This window comes from Stegodyphus dumicola, chromosome 7 (assembly GCF_044657685.1).
Source record: "Stegodyphus dumicola isolate Sdum_Otavi_A_Nest chromosome 7, ASM4465768v1".
Lineage (NCBI taxonomy): Eukaryota > Metazoa > Arthropoda > Arachnida > Araneae > Eresidae > Stegodyphus > Stegodyphus dumicola.
In genome coordinates this window covers 161786440-161803548 of record NC_140774.1, presented here as the reverse complement: position 1 = coordinate 161803548, position 17109 = coordinate 161786440, and the positions used below count along the sequence as shown (strand labels likewise).

General features: G+C 32.7%; 1 protein-coding gene across 1 annotated transcript; it reads right to left on the bottom strand.

The window, feature by feature from the left end:
- Nucleotides 1–791: 791 nt before the first annotated feature.
- Nucleotides 792–17095, bottom strand: LOC118181175 (exosome complex component RRP41-like). The gene is made up of 3 exons (XM_035350249.2): nucleotides 16788–17095; nucleotides 12204–12410; nucleotides 792–1188 (listed from the first exon to the last, which is right to left on the bottom strand). Exons 1-3 carry the CDS (start codon nucleotides 16956–16958, stop codon nucleotides 838–840), a joined length of 729 nt encoding a protein of 242 aa, XP_035206140.1. The 5' UTR covers nucleotides 16959–17095; the 3' UTR covers nucleotides 792–837.
- Nucleotides 17096–17109: the final 14 nt, after the last annotated feature.

Below are 17109 nucleotides of genomic sequence, written 5' to 3'. Positions count from 1 at the left end.
TGAGCCACAGAGTTTGTCTTCTCCTTGATAATGTTCTTCTGCACTGGAGCTGTTGCTACTAATAGAGCAGAAATGCAGTACAGGATTAAGGAGCTTTAAACTCCCTTACAGCCTTAACTTAAAGTGATTATATATCTGTTCTCCAAACTGAAATTTGATCTTTGTGAAAAGAGATTTAACGATGATTATGATGGAAAAATATCATTTATGGAACATTTTAAAGAGAAACCTTTAAATTACTTTTTACAGGAGCATAGAGTAGCTCATTAATCGTATGAAAAGTATATTTAGATACAGGGGGATTACATTTACAGGAGCAGAGATTAGCTCATTAAATGTATAAAAAGTATAGCTAGATACAGGGAGATCATATTAGATATTTCTCTATTTTTTTTTAGAACTATACTGCTTTACCAAAGGGCCCAGGTTTGAATCCTAGAAAAGGCATGAATGTAAATTGTCTGTCCCTTCATAGGAGGTAATGGTGGCTTCCGTAATATAATGACCACCACTTTCGGCCTGTGTAGTGTCAAAAGCCTTTATATATATATATATATAAAGCCTTTAAAAAAAGGGGGTATATTAACGTATATCAATCAATACAATAATTTTTCATTAGCTTTTCAAGACTGTGGATTAAGTATGTTACAGAATATTACACATTGCCATTTTCAAGGCCATGCCAAAAATAATTATTACAACTTAATAAAATGCCAAATAAAATTTTTCAGTATTCTATTAAATTTAAGGTAACCTTATGTACTAAAATGATTTTTCACACAGAAAACAAATTCATACAAATATAAATCTTTAATTACAATACAAAAGAGAGTTTAATTATAACATTTGAGACTGCACTGCATGTTTCCGCACTGCTGCATCTAAAATAGCATAAATATCTTTACAACCCTCAATGGCAATCTGTCGAATTTTAGGCATATGGTCTCGATGCAAACGGGCAGTTAACTCATCACATACAATAGCTTGAGATTTTTTCAGTATGGCTAAATTAAGCTCGGCACCACCTAATATTGCTTCAAAATGATTTACATCCATGAGAGGTGTTTCATTTACAAAGCCTGCAGAACATGCACACAGGTAATCTTTCAGAGGTATACCTGCATTAATCAAAGCTAATGTCCCAGCATTTATACACGCACTACAGTTACCACCATCAGAATGAAGTACCTGAAAAATAAAAATGCTCTGAGTGTATTTACATTACATTTAATTCTAAGAAGAGAAATAGCTGAGGGGATAAATGTCAAAATCCTAATTAAAGAAGTTATTATTAATATGGAATTGATAAAAAAAATGGTCACAGGTGGTGTGCTTTATTTGACTTTATACAAGAACATATATCTGCCTAATGTTGGGGGGGGGGAAGGTCTCCTTGATCAGAATTTAAACCTGGACTTCAGACTACTAATGTTCAGTAGTCTTATCCACCTGACCATAGGTGGGTATGTCCACAGGATGATAAGTAAAAGTACATAACAGGTGCATGAAATTTTTGCATTTTCCAAAACATTTTTATTAGTAGTAGTTTTATTTATGTGTTCATGTTTTTATTTTTAATGCTATGGAAGTAATTTATCACCAGTATTCTTATTACACTGAATGATAACTAATAATGAAATATAGCTTTAGCAGTTGCCATGAAATAGTAAATTTAGCTTTCTTTTGTCATAAATATGCAAACATTAAAAAATTACTTTTTTTTATTTTTGCAGAAAGAGATTCCTAATTTGCAATAATGATAGTACTAACAAAAAACTGTAGACTCTAGCACTTGTACAATTTCTAATTTATGTCAATGATTAATTCTGAAATGATGCAGTTTAGACAGATTTATTTTCAGCATTTTTAAGACAGAAAGGGGAAATCCAATTAAATAAGATACCTATGGGCTACTATTAATTAGTTTAGGATTTTGTTTTACAGTTAGATTTTTATTTTATATATTCCTCCCTTCAAACAGTAAAATATTTTGGTAACAAAAACATTTCTTTATGAAAAAAGGCAATAAAACATGAGAAAAAGGAAGATAAATATTATTATACAAAATATAACTTAAAATATTCTGTACAACTTTAAAATATACAAAATTATGAGAGAAAAAAAAGAATTTCATCAAAGGCTAGATCAATTGTTGTTCTGCCTGAAAACACATTTATAGTGCCAACCTAAAACTTTAAAGCTCAAACTGTTTTTTAAAAGATCATAAAAACTGATCCAAATAATTAGAGTTAGTTATCAGTTTCTTCCTATAAATAATATCAGAGTTCTTGAAATATTAAACATGAATACTGTTATATAATTTCCGTACTTTTCCATATCACCACCGCAGAGGGTAAAGTCGCTAAAAATGATGCAATCCACGCCAGATGGTATATCCTAGCTGGTAACCTTTTAATGCTACGTTTTCAAAACAAGTCATGGCCATTTTTTATCAATCACATCTTTTTCCTAATACATCAAAAATGGATGAAAAATCAATGAAAATTTGGGATTGGCTTACAACAGAGGATGAATGTGTCAAATTCTTTCAAGCGAAAGGCATTTTGACTAAAATTGGTACTTGCATGATATGAAATTTTATTTCGGAGACGAAATTCAGTGGCGCTGCAGCCTTTCAATTTGTCGCAGTAATAAAAGTATCTGGTAAGGCACATGGTTTGGGTGATCAAATTTGAATTTCTTGAAGTGTGTGAGGTTTATTTATGGTTGGAGCGAAGAATTAACTTCAGGTAAAAGGTGTGAAAATCAGTTAGTTGGAAATCAGTCACAGAACAATTGTGGACTGAAATAACTACATGCATGAGGTTTGTGTGGAGTCTTTGCTCAAAAGTCAACAACAGAAAATAGTACGAACCTGGTATAAACATCGAAGTGGATGAAAGTATGTTCACGAAGTGCAAAAACAATGCGGGATGGATTCTACCTCAAAAGTGGATCTGTAAAGGAGCTTGTTGTGAAGCAAACAAATGTCTACTTGTGAAACTGCCAGACCGATACATGAGCATTACATTAGAAGCAATTAAGGAAAATATCAAAAAGGAACTATAATATGTTTGGATTTGTAGAAATCATACTGCGCTGAAAAACTGGAAGAGGAAAGTTTCGAACATTTCAAAATGAACTAGAAATACAATTTTGTCGATCTGTAAACTGGAACACACAAATGAACAATAGAAAGACTATAGAGTAATGCCAAATGGCGAAATAAGAAACACAGAGGAACATCACATGATGATCTGAAAAGTTATCTCGCGGGATTTGTGTGGAGAAGGAAAACAAGAATGCCTCTAAAGTAAAAAATTCTTAGAACTAACATTTGTTAAAATTTTTTTTATGTGTATACTATATGTTGTTGCCAATAAAGTCTGCTTGGCAAGATTTGCAATGGTGATATGGAAAAGTACCCTAATTATTTCTTTACAGTCCTTTTCTTGCAAGTCTTTCATGAAAACCATATATTCAATAGATAACAACCCCCCCAAAAAAATTCTTCATGTATTTCATCAAACATATTAAGAGAGTTATTTACTCATATTATTGTAAAGCAATTTGCATTATTGTAAAATACTATAACATTTTCTCAAGAACATATATATATATATATAAAATCTGAAAGGCTTCAGATTTTAAATTACATCCAGCGGGGCATTTTTTTTTTAACATTTTGTGTGTTACATTTATTTATTAAATATCACCTTCTTCGCACTAAAACTATAAAATTCAGTTCAACAGCAATATCGCAAAATAGTTTTAAAATGAGCATAAGCTTAGAATTTCCGATACAGAGACTCTGGAGATAAAAATGTTTTTTTCTGTACATTGTTGCCATTGCTCTCTTTGAAATCCTCCAGTTTGTTAAGAAAAAATTTGTTAAAGTTTTACAAAATATGATATCGATAATAAAACAAATTCTAGATTTCAAATTTGGGCTTCTACATGCCCATATTTGTAGGAGGATGATTACGTCATTCAAAATTCAATGGCTCTATGTTCTGTTATTTTATCACAATCTGAGAAATATACATACATTTATGCATATTTTTAATTATTTATTTTCTTCAAATATAATGCAGAATTCTAACATTTGGTGGCAACAATTTGAAAAGTGAAACGGACATTTGTAATGAACCAATGCAAAATCGCAAAATGAAAAACAATAGTCCTTCAGGGACAGAGGCCCCTTTGTACTAATAATGCAACACATAATTAATATATTAAAACAAACTTTGTCAGAAAAGTGGGCAGATTTTCTGCAAGCAGATCAACATAACTACTTGCTGTGAAAAGCTTAATAGCATTAAAAACAACCCCATTCCGAATAATGGCTTTTAGCATTGTTTCTGTATATCAAAGTTATTAAAAACAGCCCCAGTTCCGATTTTTTCATTATTAGGTATATACTTAATATATAAATTCACAACTAATTCAAAAATTCAATGAAATATGACTAATACTCTGTATATTTAGATTAGGACTCAAACTGAGTGAATAAAAATGTTGCATTATTTTACAATAACAAACAGTTTATTAAAAAAATAACAGAATTAATGTATTTTGTTTGCGTGTGTTTAGCATGAGCTGAAACTATGTGCAGAGGAATGTAACTGGCGAATTTCACCCAGCCAATTCTAAAAATTTATATTAGGAGTATACATAGCCCCCCCCAAAAAAAACTCAAAGCTTTCAGATTTTAAATTATGTCCAAAGGGGCCATTTTTTAATGTTTTGTGTGTTACCTTTATTTATTAAATACAGTACAAAGCCCGATAAAGTCCAATACACGGAATGATCTAAAATCCGGACTTCAAACCTTTTTTTTTTCTCACCACCAACCTTTTTTTTGGTATGTTTTACACATGCACATTTGACTTCCCCATTAAAAAAACACGTGGAGAGTTAGGACTCTTAATTTCACTTTGGCACTAAATTATACCTTGCTATTCAAGAAACAATCATTTTAGCATAAATTTGTCTGACAAATAATTTGGCTCTGTAGCTCATACCTGCTTGGCATACATCTCATACCAAAGATTTTATATAGAAACATCATTAATTTTACACTACTAATATAATATATCCCTGACACCAACTTGGTGAGTCATTATACTTTGATATCATCACCGCATGTTTATCAAAACTTGATAACTTGAGTAATGATTCATGAAGTGATGCATAAATATTTTTTTATGTTAGTAATTGAATAGCAAAAAGTATGGTAACCTTTTATATTGACATTACGCTTGGCGATGATTACAGATTTAAGTTAAATGCTCTAAAGGAAAAATTAACCAAAAATTTCTTTCCGTATACTAAAAACAGATTTTGTTAATGATACTCATATACCAAAAGATTACATTTCATGCCATTTGAATTAAAAATAACTCATTTGTTATCCACATAAACCCAGAACCAGTGCAGAGTTCGTATGGCCGCACGGGGCAGCAGAACTAAGAAAAGACAAAATTTTTGGAATTTAGAGAAGTACCAAGCAGCAAAATTTTTAGAATTTAGAAAAAGTATTGGGGCACAAAATTTAGAACTTAGGCATTTGGTAGCAGAATTTAGAACCCCCAAAGACTGCATCATGCGGTAAAATATCTAGAGCTGTGCAAAGTGTACGTGTGCAAAGCTATTTATTCAAAGCTCACATAAGCCTTAAATATGTTAAAAAAATAGTATAATAAATAACTAAATGAAAACAATGTGATGACTTCATGGTTTAATAAGGCACCATTTAGCAAGACGAAACAAACATTTATTAAATATATAATTCAAAGCATAATATAATAGTTACTCAGAGCAGTACGTCGCTCCTACCGCATAGTACAATCTACTACCTTCCTCTTCCGAGGCTAACATGCAACTCCTAATAAATACATTAACCCTTCTCGAAGAAGAGCTACCTGCGCCAAGCATGCTCTGTTGATCGCCAAACAGTCGCCAGATATCACATCTCCGTCGTAAGATTGTTGTTGATATTATTTACAAATCAATCAGCAATCTGGAAACTAAAATCTAGCAACTGTTTGCGATCAACGAGAAAAAGAAAAAAAAAAAAAAAAACTACATATATTTTTATACATTCTCTCCTAATTTTCAAATCTCAATTACTATAGACATACCTCAATTTACTACATAAACATAGATAATACATTTTTATATATAAACATAGATAAATCATTTTTAACTTCACTTGTTCCGAACCTTATTATTATTGTAACAATTTATCAATTCTTAATTCAAAGAAACCAAGTTGATATTTTCTTTTATAAACATGTTAAAATATACCCTAGTATTATTCCAATGATGACAGTAAAATTATTAAGTTTCTTATATATATATAAAATTATATTCTTAACATTCCTTTTAATTAATGATGCTGCAGCATGATTTAAATCCTTGGGAGACAAATATCTAAATTTACCACTTACCTCGAATATTTGTTATCCAATAATTTCTCTATCTATTTCAAATTACATAAACATCTTATTTGCACAGAATTGTAAAATGATTATGAAAAGCAAAGAAAACTATATAATTATTAACTATACAAAATGTTCGTGAAGATGAACAGTAAATTAATGTTCAAAGTTCACAAGTGGGAAGTATGGATAATGCATCCGCGTTTGACAGTTTTTTTCCAGGGCAATGTTCTATTTCGAGATTATATTTCTGCAAAGCTATGGCCCATCGTTGTAATTTGGACGATTGCGAAGCATTTCTCACTATAAAGGCTAGAGGATTATGATCAGTCACAATTTTCACCGATGAACCGAATATCCAAGATTCAAACTTCTTCAATGCCCATACTATAGCATAAGCTTCACGCTCTATAGTCGGCCAGCTCTGTTGAGGTTTCGATAATTTCTTGCTCGCGTAGCAGATGGGAAATTGCTTCTCTCCCCTTTGCTGTGACAAACATGCACCTATTCCGATTTGGGATGCATCAGAATGAATGACAAACGGATCCTGCAGTGTTGGGGTGATCAGCTCCGTTGACATCGCTAATCGTTCCTTCATTTGTTGAAATGTTGACTCATGAATTTCTTTCCATTCGAGTATTTCCGGTTGTTTATTTTTCGTGAGTTCTGTGAGTGGGTAGGCGATCTCTGCATACCCTGGGATATAATCGCGATAATAATTACATAGTCCTAACAGACTTTTAAGATCTCTTTTCGTTTTCGGCGTTTCCAGCTTCTTGATTGCCTCTATTTTCTCGGGATCTGGTTGATGTTTTCCTGATTCAATGATGTGTCCTAAATATTTAATTTGAGGTTTTGCAAACGAACATTTCTTCGAATTGATAGTAAATCCAAGTGACTCTAGTTTGGTAAAAACTTTATCCAGATGTCGGAGATGAGTGTCGAAACCCGTGGAAAATATAGCTATGTCATCAATATAGGCTCTTGAAAATTGTTGAAATTCTTTCAGCGCGTTATTCATTACTCTCTGAAAAGTTGCTGCTGCGTTCCTTAATCCAAAGGGTAGCACTTTAAACTGATATTGACCTCGATGAGTTTTGAACGATGTGTACTCTTTACTTTGTTCCTCCATGGGAATTGCCCAATATCCTTTCAGCAAATCTAAAGTTGTTATGACGTTGGCTCTTCCTATACTGTACATTAAATCAATGGCATTTTGCATAGGAAAGTCATCTGGCTTCGTCACTGCATTCAAAGCTCGATAATCTAAGCACAATCTGATATCTCCATTTTTTTTGCTTACACAAACTACTGGATGAGCTATTTCTGCATTACTTTCTTCTATTAGTCCCGATTTCAATAATTCTTCTACTTCTTCATCGACCTTGGGTTTCAATGCTTCAGGAATCCTATAAATGTAAGGTTTCTTCCTCTCCATATTGGGTATTAATCTAATTTTATGAGCTTCAACTTTAGCTATTTTCAGCTTTCCGGTGAATAGTGCTCGGTGTTTGTTGATAAGAGCTATCAATTTTCTTCTCTGCTGCGGATTCAAATTTTCTAAATTCAGATTTGCATCTATTTTAAAATCTTCCAGGGGGGTCGAGAGATCTTTTCCTGGTAAAATTATAATTTCTCCAAATTCTTCTTCATTTTCAAACATCACTCCAACTGCATTGACACTAGCTTGGAACTTTCTAATTTTATTTGCATGAACATGTTTGATCTTTCCATCAGGTAGTTTTACTTTATAGGAATGAGGTGGGCAATGATTCACGATTTCTCCTGGACCAGTCCATTGTGCATAGAGTTTGTTATTTGAATCTGGTATGAGTAAATAAACTTGTTCTCTGATTTTGAAATTTTTTGGTATTGATCTCCGATTAAAGTACTCAGCATATTTTTGTTGTTTATCACTTGCAATTAAATTGGCTTGTTCGGCTGCTTGTTCTAACCTTATTTTTAAAAGTTGTAAGTAATCCACTGCCGATTCACTTAGATTAGGTGGTATAGGTATTTCTCCTGACCATGAAGACTTCAGTACTGCTAAAGGACCTCTTGGTTGTCTTCCATACATCAGCTGAAATGGTGAGACACCCGTGGTGCAGTTTGGTACTTCTCTGTATGCAAAGAGCAGGTATGGGATGTGCTTATCCCAATTCGAAGGATCAGTCCTGATGACATGATGTAACATTTGCTTGAAGGACTTGTTCCATCTTTCTACTAATCCATTTGAAGCACTGTAAGCAGGTGTAGAGAACCTAGGGTGAGAACCTAGTCTTTTCTGGAATTCTTTAGTTAATTTTGAAATGAAGTTACTTCCGTTGTCACTAGCTATTGTATTAGGGATTCCTGTTCTCATGAAAATCTCCAAAAGCGCGTCGCAAGTGGCTTTTGCTGTCAAGCTTCTCAGTGGAATGGCTTCTGGCCATCGGGAATGTTGATCTACCAGACATAACACATATTTATGTTTCCTAGCAGAGGGAGTTTCAATGGGTCCAATAACGTCGATGTTAACTGTTTCGAAAGGTAATCCTGGCCTTCTGACCAGTGTGATGGGAATCTTGTCAGATCGCTTTTCTGGACTTTTCAACTGACAATCTTTGCACGTTTTACAAAAGGTTTCAACATCTTGTGCTAATCCAGGCCAATAAAATGAATATCGTATTCGCTCCTTTGTTTTTCTTATTCCAAGATGTGCGCCGAAAATGGAACTATGTGCTAATTCCAACACTTGTGCTCTTCTACTAAGCGGAAGCACTAACTGAAAAACATTCTGTCCTAATATTTTTTCTTGGTGATGTAAAAGATGATCAATAAATAAATAATTTCCTTTTTTTTCTATTGCTAGCTTCCATGCTTCTCTCAGCGAGGGACAGTTAACTTGCTCTTCGCGTAGGCATTCAGCAGACGATAAGTCTGTGTTTACATAAACACTCGCCTTCTTCCCTTCCTCCTCTTCGTTTTTCTCCTCTATGAGCATTAGTGGGGGGGGGGAATCGACGCTGTCGTTTGACTGTGCATTGGCGAATAAAGTTTGTAAGTTTTCGCTTCCGTAATTATTTCTTTCTGCGTTTGGTTCTTTTGCCGCAGGATTAATCAACAGTTCGTATATTTCTGGAGTTATTAGGCAAGGCACATTTAGCTTATCAGTCACTGCAATTAATGTATCCACAAAATTAAATATATTGCTTCCATGATCTTTATGGTAAATAGGTACACGGCAAACTTTTGCTTCAATTGGTTGTCCGAAAGCAGGTGTTAGCAATATTTTACCTCCTTCTCTCTCCTCTAAATTTGGAATGAGCGATGAATGTACGATCGTTATCTGCGTTCCAGAGTCTACAATAGCTTCGATTTTCTCAGAGTTAATAAAAATATCTACTTTTTGCAGTGGTTGAACGATGCGTTCTGCGAATTCAGATCGTATATGGGATGAGTCTACTTTAGCTACGATGGCTTCTTCTTTTGATGTTCTGTTTGAATTTTTTTGAGTTTTGGAATCATCCTTTCCCTTCTTATTTACTGCAGTTTCGTTCTTTCTTCTTTTGTCTGGGCAATCTCTCGCGATGTGTTGATAATTTCCACAAATATAACATTCTTTTCTTCTTGCGTGAAATCTTTCGTGTTTTGGATATTCTTTTCTCATGGGTGGTGGAATATATTTGTCGTGTGCACATGTTGTATCCAGGAATCTCGGTGATCGCTTAATTCCATTTCGAACTTCGTCGAAAGATTTTCCTTTGGCCGTGAAATAAATATCACATTCTGTAGCTAATTCTTGAGGCTTCAGCCATTTATTTCCTTGGCGTATTGCGACGTGTGCAGCTGTTTCTTCATCTAATGCTTGGAATAATTTATCGGAAATAATTAACTCCTTGAGTGTTTTGAAATCCTTTACTTCTCTTGACTTGCAGTAATAGTCCCATGTAGCTGTTAGTCTTGAAGCGAACTGGATATGCGTTTCTCCGGAATAACGTTTAGTTTTTCTGAAGTTTTCTAAACAGGTTTGAGGAGTAGGTTGATATTCCTTCAGAACAAGAGTTTTCACTTTTTCGTAATTTTGCAGATCTTCCTCCTTTATATAAACAAGAACATTTGAAGCTTTTTCTCCAATTAATTTCAATATTTCTGATTTGTATTCTTCAGGAACCTTCTTGTGCTTAAATGCTCTTTCGATAGAATTGAAAAATATATTCCATTCTTCTGCTCTCTTCGGTACTGGTATAGTCAGTGTTTCTACTCCTTTGATCAGCTTGTCCAGTGAAATTTCGGTTTCTCGTTCTGTGTTTTGGATTAAAGGTGTTGGACTTCTACTTCCTTCATTTTGAGTTGCTCGAATCTTCGCTAGTTCTATTTCGTGTTCTCTTTCTGTTCTTATTCTTTCTTCTTCCATTTGCATTCTTTCCATTTCTTCTTTTCTTTTTCTATTCTCCACTGTAGTAATCAGAATTTCTTTTACGAAATCAGCATCTTCGATGTATTCCTTGCTATTCTGGAGTTTGTGTTTCAGTTCTACCAGCTTCAAATCTGGGGATGCTTCTTCGCCAATTTCCAATAGAACTGTTACTAAATCCTCTTTCTTTGCGTTTTTGAACATTTTCTTCTATTTTCCTTTAGAATCAAGCCTTTCAAACTCTCGATTAAATAATTCTCACGTTTTTACTCTCTTTTGCAAATGAACACTTCTTTCGTTAGTTAGGCTTAACTTTACACCTCTTCCGTTTTCAACGCTCTAAGCTTCTAACCTCTCTGGTTTTCTCGAAAGAGAGCATGTTGTGATGACTTCATGGTTTAATAAGGCACCATTTAGCAAGACGAAACAAACATTTATTAAATATATAATTCAAAGCATAATATAATAGTTACTCAGAGCAGTACGTCGCTCCTACCGCATAGTACAATCTACTACCTTCCTCTTCCGAGGCTAACATGCAACTCCTAATAAATACATTAACCCTTCTCGAAGAAGAGCTACCTGCGCCAAGCATGCTCTGTTGATCGCCAAACAGTCGCCAGATATCACAAACAATTCAGGCTTCACTGCTTCAGTGTGTGAAAGAAGCAAGACCAAATTTAGCAGAAGAACTTGCCTTTTATCTCTAATCTCATAATACACAGCCAATAATGTATGGTAAACGTTAGGCTAAAATTAAGGCGAGTTCTTTTTCAATAAATTCTTTTATTTTCCACAAATGTATTGTTGTTCATAACATTGTCCCTTGACTACAGGTGTTGTTGATGAATGATGGCTGACATGTTGAACATTTGTTATAAAGAACAAATTCTTTACTAAAAATCAATTGTTATGCTAATTATTGCTTTTGTTATCATATGAAGCAACATCTTTTGGCTGTTCAATTTTTTTTTTGCTAACAATAAAACCCCTTGATATTTCAAGCATGTGCATCAGTTTTTACCTCTATACCTACATTATTCACTGAATTACTCAACTTTCAAACGTTAATGGACTTTTGGGTCACCCTGTATTTTAATACTGAAATGATACAGGGACTGAAGACAAGTTCCGATAAATTTATCACTAAGGAAATTTGGAAATAAAACAAAGGAAGGTAAACTTATTAGAACATTCAGAACTTAAAAATGTATATAACATTAATTTATTTTCATATGCCATTTAATTCTCAAATATTTTTTCAGATACAGTTTTAAGGAAACAATCTCTACAAAAACAATACATATGAACATTTAATTTTGTGTATTTTTTATTAAATTGCTTAAGTAAAAATATTATCTTACCAGGAAAAAAATGTCGATTTGAGAACCTGGATACAGGTTAGCAAGTATTGTAGCTTCAAAGGCTTGGCGCAAAACTATTGTCATCTCTTGAGACCTTCGATCACTATGACTAACTCTAATTCTTGAACTGCTGCTAAAAGGAGCTGTTTTGTATTGACAGTTGATGTAGGCTCTATTAGTCAGAGCTTTTGACTTTCTTCCTGTTACCTACAAATTAGAAATATAAATTAATGTTATATGACGGTAAATAGGTTTGTTAACTTTAGTGGGTAATTCTGTAGTAGAAAGTTGTAGAGCTGTTGTTCAATAATTTCAGTTTCTGCAAACATTTTTTCTCCCTGCTGGCAAATTTTGAATTGAAAGCTCAAAAATGATAAAATAATTCAACAGTAAAAATAATTATCTGATATTAAATAGTTGATAAACAAAGATGGCATATTGGCATTAAAATATGATTGCAACTATGTAAAACAAGCCTTATCTGGCATCTGCAGTTCAAGTTCCAAAAGAAAGTAACTGTAGTGGAAGCCATATAAAACTGTGTAGATATGAAACAATACTCAAAACAATAGTTTGGAATACCAGTTTATATAGAATGAATGACATCAGCAAATCTTTACATTTAACTAAATGTGTGCACTTAAATTAGCTGGTTTTGTTTAAATTTTATTGCACAGTTCTGTCAAGAATTTTATTAAAGTAGAAAAAGCAGTTTTTGGTGCATTTGAGAAACAGAATTATAGGCAACCAAAAGAAAAATATTTGATGAAAGTAATAAAGGATCTAAATCACTTTCATTGCATAAAAATTATTTGAAAATTCTTTTAATATTATTTAGGACAATATAATAGCAGATCCTGCTTGCAGATGTAAAGTATATAAAAATAACACAAAAATTAAAGAGTTGCTCAATTTAAATTTGTTGCACTGTCTGCATAGAAAAGTTAAAAGAGATTAATAAAAAATGTACAGATAACTGCATTCTAAGGATGCATAGGAATATTCTTATTAGATGATGGAGACAAATTTATTTCTGCTGCATAAGTATGTCATGTTGTGAGAGAAATGTCATCAGTTTTTCCTAATGTAAAAATTATTTAATAGAATTTAATGACTATACCAGTTTTCCTTGCCTCCAGAAAAAAATTTTGCTGTTTTAAAAAAAGGATAAAAGATATTTTAGTATGATAGTATTAGAAATTAGAAGATTAAACTCTATGCTTCTATTATATAGAATAAGAAGCATTAAATAACATTGATATTTCAAAAATAATTGACGAACTTGCCGGGAAAAAAGAAAAAACGATGTTTTTAAATCTTCTACTTTACATTAATCTAATTTTATAATTAAATATTTTAATTTTAAAATATTCCATGAAACATTTTAGCAGTTTGATGCTTTATTTTTCTTTTCATAAAATATTTTATTTCTTTAATATAATTTTAATGTATTGCAGTCTCTATATGCAGAGAAAAAACATGAGACTAGTTATTAACAAAAATACCAAGTCATGATTTTTATTAAAATATTTATAATTTTAGTTAATTATATGTAATTATTTATTGCAAATCACTAATTGCATTCCTAGGAGCCCCCAACTAGCTTAACCTGCCTCTAAAATACAGTACATACAAATACTAAAATACATACCTAAAAATACAGTTTAAAATTAAAAAAAAGTAATAAAGGTACTTCCCTGTTAAAGCACCCACCACATAAATTTATTAATGAAAATTAGAAAATATTATTCAAACTATCAAATAAATAAATAAATAAACTACAATATATTAAGGGGGAAAATAATACTATTTATCTTTGTGGAGGCCTTAATTTGCAAAATGTTGCAATTGTAGAATTAAATATTTTCTTTGATCCTACATACTGCCATCATATAATTTCTTCTAAATATGAATCCAAGCATTAACATTTGGCCACATGTCAGAATCATTTGAATTTTTGTATATTTGTGCAAGTTGTTGCATCTACAAAGCTGTATTTATGATTTACTACAAAGTGTTGAAAACCTGCTTTCTCTTTGTTCTGCTAAGCATACCAGCAATCAAAATATGGGCTAATCTTTAGAATACGGTAACAGGTAGTTTGGCGACAGTTTGGTAAGGCGATAAAGGTTACTAGTTAGGACTTTAGCAATAATCTGAGAAGTACACAGTTCGAATCACAGATTATTTTGTCTCGGAGAAATGAGAGTATGAGACATGTAATGTGACATTTTCCGGAAAATTCCGATCGGGATTTTAGCTAATAAGCACTTAGAAACAATTTCGCTGCTAAAGTGCAGAATCGCCCACTTATTTGTTTGGCTCTTTTTACAAGAGTAAGAGGAATTGGATTTTTGTCAATTTCCTTTCACTTTTTAAGTGAAAATAGGTCGATGTTTACATAGATAAAGTCAAGAGTGCACGCAATGCCATTTTTGTGCAATTCTGGGATGTTTTTTTAAGTGAAAATAGGTCGACGTGTACATGGATGATACCGTGTATGTGCAATTCTTAAAAACGCGGTAAGCAGTTTGCGATTCTGCACTTTCTCCCAATTTCGCACCTAATCTTCGTCATGATTAAGCATTTTTGTTCCATAAAAGTTCTAGTATAAGCGTAATTCGGCTAGCAGATTGTTGGAAAAAATGTTCAGCAAAAAAAAAAAAAAAAAAAAAAAAGCCTTTATTTCGTGAAAACAAAACTAGCAGTTTGGCAGTTTGTTGTAGCAGGGTTTGCCACCAAAAAATCGTCAAGTTACCATAATGTAAAGATTCACCAAAATATGTTGTACTTCACATACACCTTCTTTTACTACCTCTGTTACAGTTTTAGTGCCTCTGTCTGGTTTAGTTTATCCTAAAAGTGTTTGGACAAAAGTAGGCAACAAACATTTCTTATATAGTTAATTCAAAGAACTGAGTTTCCTCTCATATTTAACTATTGATTGCATCATCTGATAAAAGTTAGTATATGAAGTGCAAAGCAGCAAGAATAGGAATCTTGGAACTCTGAAATCAATTATTGTAAGGGTCTATTTTTTACCCAGCAGCTGTTCACATTGCATCTCCAAACGCTTTGCCCTCTAAAAAAAATTTCTTCAGTAAGCATTTTTACACCTTTGCTCAGTATGCAAAATTCTGCACGGAAATAATCACAGAAAGCATGATATTACATAGTCTAAATTGAGCATGAAAGTAAAATATTCTGCACAATAAAAATTTCACAAAAAATTATTGCAGTTAGAGTAGAGAGAAGGGTATACCTTGTATTATTATAGTGAAGTTTTTGTTTCATTTATTGCCAAGCCTCAGCAGTTGAATGTTATGGAAACTCTATTATGACATCACTCAGTTGCATGACTGCGGTGAATTTGTAAGGGTTAGGAAGTACACGGCTTGTTTTATGGTTTAGACGGTAAAATGTCTGAATGTGGTAAGATTAATTTGAAGTTTCTGTACAATTTGGAAAGAAGAGCATTACTTGACTGGTGTGTAAATGGTTTGCTTAGTAGCCATTATTACTGTTTATAGGAATGGAATGTGTATGGTCGGATGGATACGGCGCTATGGAGGATATTTTTGCTATGGTCTTATTTTGTGAATTTATGTGGCAACACCAGTATACGGATTCTAGTTCAGATAATTTTAGGAAGTTTTTGGATTCTGTTAAGGAATTTTGTTTGACTGAAGACGTGTTAATTCGTAAATACGGTGAGTGGATATATCCTTTGTGTAGTGCAAAGATGAATTTTATTTTTTATGTAATTTCATTGTATGGTTTAAAATTTAGTTTATTGAGATTATTATTATTATTTTTTGGTTGTTCCTTTGACTTTTTAAATGAATACAGTTCAATGTGTACATGGACAAAGTCAAGGGAGTGTGCAATGCCAGGTTTGTGTAATTCTCCGATATTTTTTAAATGAAAATAGGTTACACGTGCAGTGGATAAAGTGAAGGGATAGTGCAATGCCTAGCTTGTGCAATTCTGTAATTTTTTTTAAGTGAAAATAGGTCAGTGTGTACATGGATACCAAGTTTGTGAAATTCTTTGACTTGTTATTTTGGCTTTCATGTAACGACAATTCAGTATTTTTAAGACTTACATTTTAAAATTAAAATGTTTAGAAAGTTAAAGGAATTTTAGAGTAAGTTCAGATTAAAACACATGGAAAGCAATTTCTAAAGAAGCAAAAATCACGAGTATTCGAGAAGATCCAATTTAAAAGTTCATATAAGTATACAAAAGCATGAGACTGAGCAATGATATGCTTAATAACGACTATACCAGATATTTGGATGAGAAAGCGCTTCAGAATAATCTGCATAAACAGAGGGGTGCATTTCTGGAGAGCTTTCTATAAGAAACTGGCTCATATGCACATTACGCAAAGGAAAAATTATGAAAATGCCCATTCGCTGGGATCAGAACTTCAATTAAAACAGTACCACGTTTCCGGCGATTTTATATGTTACATCGCTATTTAGAATGAAACTTCAGATATACCGTGATCAGTTAGAATATATAAAATAAAAGTAAAATACAGAAAACAAGTAAATGTGAAAACTTTTTTTAAAAACTAACGTCATGAGGTCCGTAGACTGATGCTAAAACTTTAGTGTTTCCTTGTTCTAAATAAGCTGAGCCATCTGCTGAAGCGGAAACACCGAGTTTACATTCGATTTTCCTTAATTCACCTGGACGTCTTCCATCCATTCTGATACCTTGATCAGATAAAAGTTCTAAGCCTGCCATAATTAATATATATATCTAAAAATTATAATTTTGCCGGTCTCGACACACTTAACAAAAATATAAACACACTCGACACTAAAATATCTAAGAGATCATGATTCTGCGCCATTCTTTACGTCTTTCAGCTTATTGGTTTCTGCTGAAATTGGTC